The following is a 13107-nucleotide window of genomic DNA, read 5'->3' on the forward strand; positions in this document are numbered from 1 at the left end:
TATGCATCCTGCTAGCACTCCCATGATTAGTCGAGTTTCAAATGTACATAAATGACCAGTTCGTCTAAAGGAAGATGACGAAGTTGTGTCGGAAGATGAACTTTCCTTATCTAAGTATAATAGACGCATTATTGTACTTAGCATAATATACTCGACCAAATGTTACATCCTCAGTGAACTTGTTAGCTAGATATAGCTCAGCGCCAACACAACGTCATTGGAATGGTATAGTGAATGTAATCATGTACTTAAAGGTAACCATCGATATAAATTTGTTTTATCCCTACAAAGACATTAAAAGGAATGCCAATGAAAGTGCAATCCAAAAGTTGTTGATTATGAAGGAACAATAATCTATTCTCCAACGAAAGTAATCAGGGGGAGATATGGTAGATTATTTTCTAAGTCATTACCAATATTCATTTTCGAAAAATCCATGACTGAAGAAACTGTCTGGAACAACTCTAAAAGTAATCAAGGGGAGACGCCGACATCAGGGGGAGGATCCAAGGATATGATGTCGACATATTTTACTTTGAAATTGAAGTTGTGTTGTACTCTTTTTCCCTTCGATCGAGAATAGTTTTTTCCAAAGGGTTTTGTTACTCGACAAGGTTTTTAGCGAGACAACACTAAAAGCATCAAGTATGTTAAACGTTGAAGACATAAAGATCACGTTGATATTACTGAAAATATCATAATTAAAGAAATGAAACGCGATAGTCTGTTAAGCAACGTAACTTCCAGAATCAACAACAAGGTCATATAAACTTTTTAAGTCACCAAAGTAAAGTGTGATAAACTTCTTCTAACTGTATTAGACTAATGAAAATTTTCTGGCATCAGGCGGAGCATCTAATGGTGTGTTGAACTATTTTCCTTCACCGAGGCTGCTTTTTCCCACGGGGTTTTGTTGCTCTGAAGGTTTTTAATGAGACAACAACAAACACCAGGAAGTAATTTCCCAACTAAGGCTATTGTCTTTCCCACAAGGATATTCTGCCTTAGGAGTTGTGAAACAACTAGTCAACTTCAACGGAACAAAGTGATCATCTGCAACAGATCATCTTTACTTGCATCTGTCACGTTGCACTCTTTTTTCTTCGTCCTGGGTTTTCCTTGTCAAAAGGTTTTAATGAGTCAACATTTTTGAGTTCAACTATGTTATAAGTTTTCTTAATATTGTATTCTTTTTCTTTAGTTCAGGTTTTGTCCCTCTGGGTTTTCCTGATGAAGTTTTAACGAGGAAATTAACTTAGACTCGTCGGTCTTTGAAGATCGTATTGCATGTGATGAACTACATGTAAAATACGAGACAACATGTGAAGTATTACATGTGAAGAGCTGTACCAAGGTTTTGTCCCACTGGGTTTTTCTTTGTCAAAGTTTTAATGGAGCAGTTGTATTAGACACAGAAGTCATCAAGGAGAGAAATACATTTGAAGACCTACATCCGAAGCATTGTATGTGAAGTACTACATATGGAGTTTTATTGGACTGCACAAGGGGGAGTGTTGTAGGGATTTAGCCCACGGATGTGCAACCCAATATAATAGCTAGAGTTCTATTCCTATTGTATATAAATGATACTATAGATACGTAATAGGGTTACTCATATCAATAAGAAATCCTTCTCCTTATCTGTCTCTTTATCTTCTTCTCCATAATCCACTGCAAAAGTACACTAATTATCTCCTCAATTTTTTGAAAAATTGCTTGAAGAATTTCATTCCAATCCTATTGGAGGACACTCTAGATATTTAAGAACTTACAAGCATCTTCATCAAAGTTTTTATTGGAAGGGAATGAAAAGTTCAGTCAAACAGTTTATTTCTCATTGTGATACCTGTCAACGAAATAAGTCTGAAGCTGTGTCTCCACCAGGGCTTTTGAGTCCACTTCCAATCCCTTAAGACATATGGCTTGATATCTCGATGGAATTTATTGATGGATTTCCAAATTCTAGTCGGAAATATTCAATTTTGGTCATAATAGATCGATTATCCAAGTATGCACATTTTATACCTCTCACTCATCCTTATACTGCTAGTTCTATGGCCGAGGTGTTTGTGCGTGAGTTTGTACGACTTCATGGAATTCCAAGAAGTATAGTTAGTGACAGAGACCCGATTTTTATCAGCAATTTTTAGGAAGCATTTTTTGCACTGCAGAATACTACTCTTTGTTGTAGCAATGCATACCATCCACAGTCCGGCGGGCAAACAGAGGTGACAAATAGAACACTCGAATGCTATCTTCGCTGTTTTGCAGGTACAAAACCAACTGATTGGGTTAAATGGCTCCCTTGGGAAGAATTTCAACTATTAATATGACACCGTATCAAGCAGTTTATAGAAGAACTCCTCCAACAATTTCCAGCTATCTCCCTGGTTCAACAATTGTCGATGATGTTGATATTAATCTGAAAGCTAGAGATCATACATTGAAGATCTTGAAATATCACCTTGAAGCTGCTCAGACGAGAATGAAGACTAATGCTGATGCACATCGCACTGAAAGAAAGTTTGAGGTCAATGAGTGGGTATTTTACGTCTTCAACCTTACAGAAAATCATCAGTTAGTAATCAGCCTTTTTGAAAACTTTCTCCTAAATTCTATGGTCCTTTTCGTGTCATTGAGAAGATTGGAGAAGTTGTATACAAATTGGAGTTACCTGTTACCAGTCGTATACATCCAATTTTTCATATTTCACAACTTAAACTGAAACTTGGTGTTACTGCTAGTGTTGAACAAACTTTGCCTAGCATAATTTATTACGAAAAATGGGAACCTGACATTGTTTTGGATCGTCAAATGTACAAGAAGAATAATCTTGCTGGTACCAAGTGATTAATTCAGTGGAAAGGACATCCTAAAGATGAAGCAACATGGGAAGACGCAGATGACATTCTCATGCGTTTTCCAAAGTTTAAGGCTTGAGGAAAAACCATGTTTCGAACAGGGTGGGATGTTACGACACCAACACCATCTGCTATTTATTTCCTTATTTAGTTTGCGTAGGCTCTTCTATTTAGCTTCCTTAATTAAGTCAGTTTTCTTAGTTAGATGAACTTCTTTAATTCAGCGTCTTTATTACTTAAACATCAAGTTTAGTTGAGTATAAGTACGTAACTTGAGTTGTATTATTTATCAATCAATCAATATAACAGTTTAAGATTATTTAGCTTTCTTCTCAAAGCTGGTGGCTAACCCCCAACTCAAAGAGTTTACCCAATTCTTTTCTTTTTTTTCGTTAGAATACATTCTGTGAAAACTATCTTCACGACTTTTCTCCTGTGAGTCTTCACAGCTTTCTCCAGAGTTAAAAGGTCTAGAATCCTAACAGGTTTACATACAGATCTACAATTCAAGATAGATTTCACTGGTAACCTTAAAAACACACTTACCTGCATCTCTTCTGGTAACCTCAACATCTTTTCTATCCTCTTCTTTTTCTAATTCTAGGGTCTCAACAGATGGATGGTGCTCTTTTATAGTACCTCGTGTTTCAGCCTTTTCGGTTTGCCTGGTCGGGGTGGTTCGAGGTTTTGATGCCAAGTGGGCCTTTTGGGTTTGGAAGTCCGCTCAAGTTTTTCTTAGTCTAGTATAGTAGTGGTGATCCTTCAAGAAAAAAAAAATAGTAGTCTTTTGATTTTATTTAGGATGGTGTTTATTAAGATGTATGACAACTTGGTTACAGGAAATAAGAAAAAATGAAAAAACTAAAATAAAAATTAACTCTTCACATCTGAGAGATCAGAAGAAAATGCTTGTGAATATCTCCTCCATATGTGCTGAGGGGGCGGGGCGTTTGTCATGAAAGCATGAATAAGGGTGTGCAACAGAGGCTTCTTTCCATTAACCATTCCAGATAAATTAATTTAGCTCTTCACATCTGAGAGATTGGAAGGAAATTGCCTGCCAATCTCCCCCGTGTGCCGAGGGGGCAGTTGTCATGAAAGGATGAATTAGGGTGCACTCAAAACAGAGGCTTCTTTCCGTTGAGCATTCCAAATAAACTGTCCAAGACTTGTTCACTTCCATCCCTTAAACCAGAATGCATGAATTCATTTGTTATCCATAATCTAATTCCAGATATTTGTGATGCTGTTTCCATTGCCAACTTGAAGTTAACAAACATATCGTCGTGATATACAGCTGCTGCAACAGGTACCTACAACGAACAGGATAAAACAAAGTAAACTGTAAGGTTTAGCTACTAACATTCTAAGAACGCCAGATTGAGCAAGATCAACGGTTATGACAAATTGTTATAGAAGTAGACCACCAAGGAGGCAAACCTTGTTGTTTTTCAATGCAGTAACATTGTAAAGTGAAGAAGGCCAATCCTTCTTATCAGCTAACAAATGTGCTGCATCTTTAAAGTGTCTCAATGCATGAACTTCGTCAAACATCCATGGAAAGATCATCTGTTGTAACAAAGCCAGATCGATGTTATTGGATTACTTATAAACCCCATTGAAATCTTTTGAGAACGCAAGTACTCATACAGTGTGAATGGTTTTATGTGATTTCAGCAGAATGATGGAAAATTTGGACATTTGGTGAGAACTCTGCATCGAATTTAAAATCCTAATTCTGGTTGGTTGCAACAATTAGATTCATTTTTTGTTAGTACATGGGCTTACCTCTCCCGTGAACATAACAGTCCGACCTTCTTTTGCAGCTTTGACTGCATCAAACTTGCTTTCGTGTTCAGTCCTAATTCTGTGAGCCGCCCATTTTGATGGAGCTCCCTTTAAGTTCAAGTCAATAAAAACTATGAGTAATTTCCGGAAACGTCAACGGGAAAAGAGCAAAATCAAAACACAAAATTATGATTGAATGAAACTCGTAGCAAATAGTGGAAAGATGCTAAACAAGGTTACTTGGCAGTATATGGATTCGTGTAAAAGTGCATAGAGGGGATTCTTGTCAAAACCCATCCAGTCCTCAAACTGCAGAAATAGACACATGGAAATAAGATATCAATCATTTAGCTTCTATCTTTTTACACACTACATCAGATTTAAAAATAGTGCAAGGAAAATGTGAAAAGTGGAAGTTTTCTTACAGATTTCAGGAAGAAATAACTAATTGACTTTTTTGAGCCGGGAACTAGTACAGGATCCCAAACTCTCTCAAACCTACATCAAAAGTAGAAACTGAATCAATACATGTTCAAATCCAACGCCTAAAGAAATTTGTTCTTAAATCATGCCTTACATATAGTGCATGCGCTCAAAACCCGTACTTAGTCCTAAACCAGATAGACCAAGAGTTTGCAATCCTCTTGGGGTTAATATAGCTCCAGATGGCAGAGGAACCTACATGTGAATTTTAAATCTGTAAATATCGACATTACAACAAAAAAATCACAACCAGAACCCGTATTCTAAAGACTCAAATGAGATAACTTACCCCTCCTCCCTCAGATTCTGCCAAGTACTTTACTACTTCTCGAACAATTTCAATGTCCTGAGGATATCTCTTGTAGTATTTTTCATTCTGAAGCGTAAGCTGTTCAAAGCATGCTCTATAAACAGAATCTGCTGTAGATCCATTACCAATCGGAGGAAGTCCACCAGTTAAAAGGGCTTGTTTCAGTCCTTGTGGCGCAAAACTCAGATAGGTAACAGCACAAAAACCACCATAGCTGTACAAGGTAGAGTTGCACTCAGAATTACAAGCACTAAGAGTTATCGAGTTATACGAATAAACTACAGAAAAAGTTCAAATTTATAAAGTAGAAGCTTTATTTCTCAAATAACGCACCATTCTAAGTCAACAGACACACTGAAATGCATAGATAAAAAAACTGAACCATCTGCTAGAAAGCCTTACACTAATGCACACAGAGGAGAAAGGACCAGCTTCTTAAGCAAAATTTCACTGAATCAAATGATCGATTAAATTGAAAAATGAGACATTTAAAACCACACAATTTTTCCTATAACTACCGCAATGAAACTATGAACTACACATAATAACTGTGCACACCAAAATCAGCCCAATCAAATAAACGTAGCATCCAATCTGAATATCTTTCATGGATGGTATTGTAGGAGCAACTCTAGTTAGTCAAATGCTTATGTTTTCAAATTAGAATAGCTACCTGCCCCAAAATGGTCCATGGTTTGGCGTTAGGTACCAAGCGAACACGAATAAATTCAGCATCATTGACAATGTTATCCGCCCGAAAATGCTTCAAGTAGTCAACCAACTTCTCTGCACTAGTAAATTGTGAGAGAGATGAAATAGTCAGCGGAGTCGACAGGCCAGTCCCTCTCTACAAAATACATCAAATTCATTAGAAATGCATAAGCACGCGAACACTCAAATATATCCAAGTAAATCACACACCTGATCTAACAAAATAACTCGATATTCCTCGCACGCTTTCTTAATCCACCCACTAGCCTCATTCGGCCGTGGACTCTCAAAACCAGGACCACCTTGTAGGTATAATAAGTATGGCAATTGTTGTTCTTCCTTACCAGCTACATTATCAAAAAAAATTCATTTACCAACTTATTATACTCAATAACACCTCATACCAAGAATAATCAGATAGAACTCCGACAGAGTTGCCCGACATATGACTCGGGGTTGACCCTCCCGAGTCAGCTGACAGACTGTTTTTAGACTCTGAAAATTACAACTTACAAGTTACAACACACATGACTAGGTTTTAACTCTCCCGATTCAGTGAAGCTGCTTGGTTTTTCATTGAGTTGGGTACGAAATCACTAATTAAACTAAGCTAAATTCACTGAATCAGAAACCGAATCGGTGAAATTAGCCGATTTAAACATACCAAATTTTCAAAATCAGATCTCAAAAACACACAATCAGTTCAGAAATTACCAGACACAACTTCACGAGCAAAAACTGAAATCACTGAAGAAGATTGCTGATGCTGGTGATGATTGGACGTATAATCAAGAGGAACAATAAAACGATGGTCACGCAATCGAAGTTCAGGTACCGAAAACCAGTTCCCGGCAATGTGAGATTTATCGTCTGGTTTATTCGAGTTGCCGCCGGAGTTCATAGTGACAACAGAAGAAGAGTAGCAATAGAAGGTGAGTCGATTTGTAGGGTTGTTGAATCGGGGAGGAGGATGATGACGCGGGAAACGAAAAGATGAAGATGATGAGATTATTATCTGAATTCCTCTCATTGGGAGTGACGATGGTGATTATAATGATGATACAATGATAAACGGCGTAGAAAAGAAGGAGGACTGGACAGGTGGATTAATTATGACGGTTGGATTATGGGAACATTGAGATTTGGTGGGTGGATTTTGTTAAAATAATATTTTGTGATTACGTAATGTCTTTGTGCGCTAAGATTGTTTATTGAGTTTTAAGTATGGGTAAGCTTAAAGGTTGTCTCAAAGCATGATACGATAAAGTGAACCAGAAGTGATCATATGAATATTTATTTAATTCCTTTTCGAAAAAGAGTCGAGCCTCGATGATTGCATTGACATGAAGATTTTCAACAATTATAAAGTTCAACTATCGATTTATTTTGGCCCAAAAAGAAAACAACCCCTTAGCGTTTTCTCACGAAAAATCAGTTCTTTTTCGAGTTTTTCTCTGAAATTTTCTCGTCATATTGAGCGGCTAATCAGCCAACTCTTGGGCTCTGATTGTAATCATCATAGAGTTCTGCATACTTTTGAGATCATGAATTTTCAATAGATAGACAATTAGCGGGTGATACAAACGAAGATGAAGAAAAAAAAATAAAAATCAGATTAAAAGATTCAGAAAACGAGGAATTTCTTTTTAGAGATTTCATGGATCCAAGCCACTTTATCAAGGTTGCTTCTCATTTCGTTTCCATATAGTCGGACAATGATTTGATTTTGTTTCAAGGTGTTTCGATTGAAAAGTTAGAACCTCAACTTGTTTAGAGATCTGCTAATTTAAAAGTGTAAAATTAACAATATCAGTGGGTGATGTTAACAAAGTTGAAGAACAAAATATGAAAAGAAGAGAAATCAGATTAAAAGTAATAGAAAGGATAATGTTTGAATAGATTTTTTTCTCTGATCCAACCTAATTTCACACGACTCCTTCTGATTTTCGTCGTATGCGGTCAGGTAATGGTTTGGTTTTGTTTTTCTCAAGTTGCATAGATTGGAAACTACAAGTTTTTAATACCGGGTCTCTGAAGAACTGAATTTACTTGGTAATGGAGTGATTTGATTATTAACTATAATGACATATGTAAGAAACCCATCCATAATTTATACATCTAGTGAAATTCTTCCCATTCTTTCTAATTATGCTCTGATTATCCTTCTGCAACACGCTGGTAGTGGATCTTAAAACAATTTTTTATTGAATCTTAAAATTATTTATTCTCATGATTGATCATTCTGGTGATATATATACTCTTGAAGATGAAGATGAATCACCTAGCAACACAATGCCTCACATATATGTTAAGAAATCTTCTCAACCTTCTTATTTCACTTTCTAGCCAATTTCTAATTGAACACCCTGTAGCTTTTGCTGTGTTTCTTTGTATCACCATGTTTGTAGTCTGGCATGGTGATGTATCTCAATTTACCAACCAACTTCAACAGTCCCTGAATCTGAGTAATGGGAGGCAATTTAACCTTAATAAGATCATTCCATCCAGATACCACAAAACACATCTATTATGGACTAATTGCCTAATAGGTACCTTTGCTGAACCAGTAGAAAGAAATTGCTGGGATGTAAAAAATGCACTGTTATTTGAATGGGAGATTCATGGAGGACTTTCATTCAGAAAAGATAGTGAGTCGATTTGTATCATAAGATTTCAACATGACTATGAGATGCAGAGGGTCTTAAATTGTGCAACAAGAACAATATTTGGTGACTCGTTGTGTATCAAAAAATGGGAAGCATCTGATGATTTAGAAGATTGGTATCCAACAGTGGAGATGTTCTTCATAACTATAAGCAATTTATCACCAGCTCAGGTCAGAAGTGATAATCCAAGGAGATACTTAGCCTACATGGGAGAGATTTTATCTTTTTATTATCCAGTAAGAAAAAGCAATTGGAGCTTCTCAATCACTGTCAGAGCAAACATTAGGTTTAGGCAGAGATTAAGGTTTACAGTACATACAGAAAATGAATTAGGTTTTGTGAATCTAGTGTATTTTGAGTTTCATAACTTCCCATGCAACTTCTGTGAATATTCTGATTTAATTGGTCATAAGATGAGAAACTGCATACAAGTTGATCTTGCTCAACATCAAGCTGAAGTTAATCAAGCATATGTAGATGCAGCTTTGATTGCAATGCAACAAGAAGTGGTTCTTCAACAGGAACCAATGCAACCAATGATGGTACAAGACAATATGAAATTATCTGAGGACTCTCTTTCCAGCTCTTTTGTGGAGCAAGATGCAACTGAGGTAACTTGTCATGACTATCTTTCTCAATTAGATGATGATAAGGAAAACCAAAGTGGATCAACGAATACACAGGTTAACAGTGCTGATGAAGTGGATATTTACCCATCTTCTCAAAATGTTGCTCCTACTAGAAACAATATGGAGTCTTATATGTGGAAAGTTATTCAGAAGAGAGACATGCATGGAAATCCATTCAAGTTTGCAACTGGCATTTGGAATGAAGGCTCTTCTTCTCAGCAGCAGAAAAATACTGATAGCACTGCTTATCTCGGAAATTGGACTCTAATGCATAGTTATTTCCATTGGGACAATCCTCTCCCTGTCCCAAAAAGGCCAAGACTAGATGGCCTAGAACTGACTTTGGCTCCTCCAAATCCAAGTCAAGTAGAAATCAGGGTAATGGAGGAACCTGAAGCTGAGAGTCCTTTGAATTATCCTCATCAATGGTTTCAAGGGGATCTTCAAATGGTAACACCAAGGCAAAGCTCAATGAAGAATAGTCTATCTATAAAATGATCTCAATACACCATCAGGGACCAAAAATTACTTTTTTTGCTATTATTTTTATTTTGCTTGCTTTCACTTTCAGTTTTTGTACTTGCTTTCTCTCTTAGTAGCTAGTCTGTCGTGTTTTTATCTACTTTATTTTTGTTGATGTCTTAGTTATATGTTTCCTTCTTGTGATGATCTGTTAGCATGTACTCTGTAGCCTGTTACTTTTGTATTGCTCTCCCTTTAAATTTTTGTTTCACCTTGAGTCAGTGTTCTACTGGCAGTTTCATTTTCACTTCTCTGAGTTGTTTAGGAAATTGAAGCCTCTCTGCATTCTTCCATATTCATTATTGACAGAATTACTCAAACTCTATTACTCTGTCCTATACAAGCAACTGAAATTTATAGTCTTATTACCTGAAATCTTGATCTGCAGCCTGAAAATTTGATTTTTCTGGTTGAAAGGGACTAAGGTTTGTGCTTTCTGCATTTGTAATATTTAGTGGCTTGATTTTTTCCTCCCTGATTTTTTTTCATAATCATTTAGTACCCAGTTTTTTCCTGTGCTGGTATCATTTTTTAGAGTGTGCTTCCCCTTGTGCTTGTAGTTTAATTTTTTTGGTAACCCACTGGTTTCTCCCTCTAAGGCATTCTGATTACTTAGTTCTTATTGGATGATTATTAGTGTACCTTGCCTCTTAATCCTATTTTCTTTCCCTTTAGTTTTCTACTCTCCTTTTTCTTTCAAAGTTTCTGTAATTCTCTGTTTTTATTATGCCATGAGGATGCTCTCATGGAATGTTCACGGTATTGGAACCTCAATAACTAGAGACCATCTTGATCATTTGTACAATAATTTTAAACTAGACATAGTTTTTTCTCTCGGAAACAAAATCTCCTTTCGATAAAATGGATCTAATCTTAAAAAAAAAAAATCAAAAAGCTTTGATTGGTTCATTGTTCCATCTGTGGGAATAGCTAAGGGGTTAGAAATTTCCTGGTATAACAATGTAGAACTAAAATTAGTTTCGACACATCTTAATGTATGTCATTTTGAGGGTTCTTACGATGATTTTTTTTCTTCGAATTGACCTGTATTTATGGTGCAGTTGAGGCTGAGGAAGAGATAATTCGATGGACTCATATTCAGAATCTAGCGAGTCAAATCCAAAAACCATGGACCCTAATTGGCGATTTGAACATAATACTGGATCCAGCAGAAAAGAAGGGTGGAAATAATACAAGCTCAAGCAGTAAATCTTTTGTTAGACAGATAGTGGACTCCCTGGGTCTCCAAGACGCGGGTTACGAAGGCGCCCCTTTCACATGGTCAAACAACAAAAGCGGAGACGCTAATATCTGCGAAAGTATATATAGAGCTCTAACATCCTATCAATGGATTCAAATTTTCCCAAATACTAAGGTAAGTCACCTAACTAAAGTGGGATCAGACCACACTCCTATCCTTTTAGATACCAATCCGGAAACAAAAAGATTTCACAAACATTTTAGATGCCCTAGGTCTTGGCTCTCTCACCCAACTCTTAAGTCGGTGGTTGAAGCATCTTGGAATACTCACTCATTCAACTCTTTCCCCAAAAAATTTGCCTCAAGCTTGAAATCTCTCTCTTCTGATCTGGCCCAGTGGAATTCTGATGTTTTCGGTAATATCCATAAAAATATTTAAACCCTTGAAAATATATAACATTCATAATTCCGGAAACATTTCCTCCAAGATAGATATCCCCAAAGACCTTCAAGCTGAGCTACGAAAGGGGTATAAAGTAAAAAATGATTATTATCACCAACTTTTTAGGGATATATTTTTTAAGGAATACGATCAAAATAATGAATATTTCCATGCATCCGCTTCAAATAGGAAAAAAATAAATGTTATTCATTCTCTCAGAGAACCTTCGGGTCTCTGGATTTCAGACCGAGATCAAATCTATTCGCTCCTCATCAATCATTTCTCCCAAATTGGCGCTTCTCAAATTAATAACTACACTGTAGATCTAGAAGGAATTATACAACCTTGCGTATCGGATTCGTAAAACTCAATTTTAACCCAAATCCCCACCAAAGAAGAAATCTGGTCAACCCTCGCCAACATGAACACTTGGAGAGCTCCAGGTCCAGATGGATTCCAACCGGGCTTCTTCAAAGAAAACTGGGACATACTGGGCCTGGACATAATTAACTCTACGCAAGATTTTTTCCGGACTGGGCTTATGGAAAAAATCACTACCCCTCAAACCCCATCAGATTTTCGTCTAATCATCCTCAACAACACTATTTATAAACTCATATAAAAAATTCTAGCAAACAGATTAAAACCCATCTTGTATAGGCTAATCTCTCCAAATCAATCTGCTTTTCTCCCAGGAAGACAAATAGCAGACAATATCATCATAGCTCATGAGCTGATTCACTCAAGGAAAACGTCTAAGAAGAAAAAGGGATATCTAGCGCTCAAGATTGACCTATCAAAAGCTAACGTTTGATAGAGTGGAGTGATCTTTTATCAAAAAAGCCTTATCTTCCTTTGGTTTTAATGACTGCTGGGTTAACCTCATTTCCCAATGCATCTCTACAACATCCTACTATATCCTGCTAAACGGTTCTCCGGGCCTAATTTTTTCCACCTCTAGAGTCCTAAGACAAGAAGACCCTCTATCTCCTTACCTATTTTTAATCTGCATGGAAGTTCTGTCAAGGATCCTTGAAAAAGCCACAGATGAAAATAAAATTTTCGGAATTAAAATAAACAAACATTCCCCTACTATTCCCATCTTTTTTTCGCAGACGACTTCTTTCTTTTCACCAGAGCATATTTAGGGGAAGCCAAAAATCTGTTAGACATTTTATCTCCATTTGGGGAAATTTCGGGTCAAATGGTGAATCTTCAGAAATCGGGAATTTATTTCAGCCCAAAAATTCACCCAAAACATGCAAAGATAATACCAAAAATCCTTAAGGTCCCGTTGCTGAAAAAATAACAGGTACCTTGGTACTCCTCTATTCTTCGACAAAAATGGAAAAGAGAACTCTGAACCTGTTCTAAAACGGTACTACAATACGCTACAAGGGTGGAAATAAAAATTTCTTTCGCAAGCGGGTAGGAATGTTTTAATTCAATCAATCCTCCAGTCTTACCTAACATATCAAACGTAGATGCTTGATTT

The 13107-nt window shown here is 36.7% G+C and overlaps 1 protein-coding gene across 1 annotated transcript; it reads right to left on the reverse strand.

The window, feature by feature from the left end:
* Positions 1 to 3646: 3646 nt before the first annotated feature.
* On the reverse strand, positions 3647 to 7183 carry LOC113320813 (proline iminopeptidase-like). Its single transcript, XM_026568705.1, has 10 exons — positions 6868 to 7183; positions 6364 to 6500; positions 6116 to 6289; positions 5422 to 5658; positions 5227 to 5327; positions 5075 to 5147; positions 4890 to 4958; positions 4650 to 4757; positions 4302 to 4430; positions 3647 to 4174 (listed from the first exon to the last, which is right to left on the reverse strand). Exons 1-10 carry the CDS (start codon positions 7181 to 7183, stop codon positions 3980 to 3982), a joined length of 1539 nt encoding a protein of 512 aa, XP_026424490.1. The 3' UTR covers positions 3647 to 3979.
* Positions 7184 to 13107: the final 5924 nt, after the last annotated feature.

The sequence above is a fragment of the Papaver somniferum genome, chromosome 11 (assembly GCF_003573695.1).
Source record: "Papaver somniferum cultivar HN1 chromosome 11, ASM357369v1, whole genome shotgun sequence".
Lineage (NCBI taxonomy): Eukaryota > Viridiplantae > Streptophyta > Magnoliopsida > Ranunculales > Papaveraceae > Papaver > Papaver somniferum.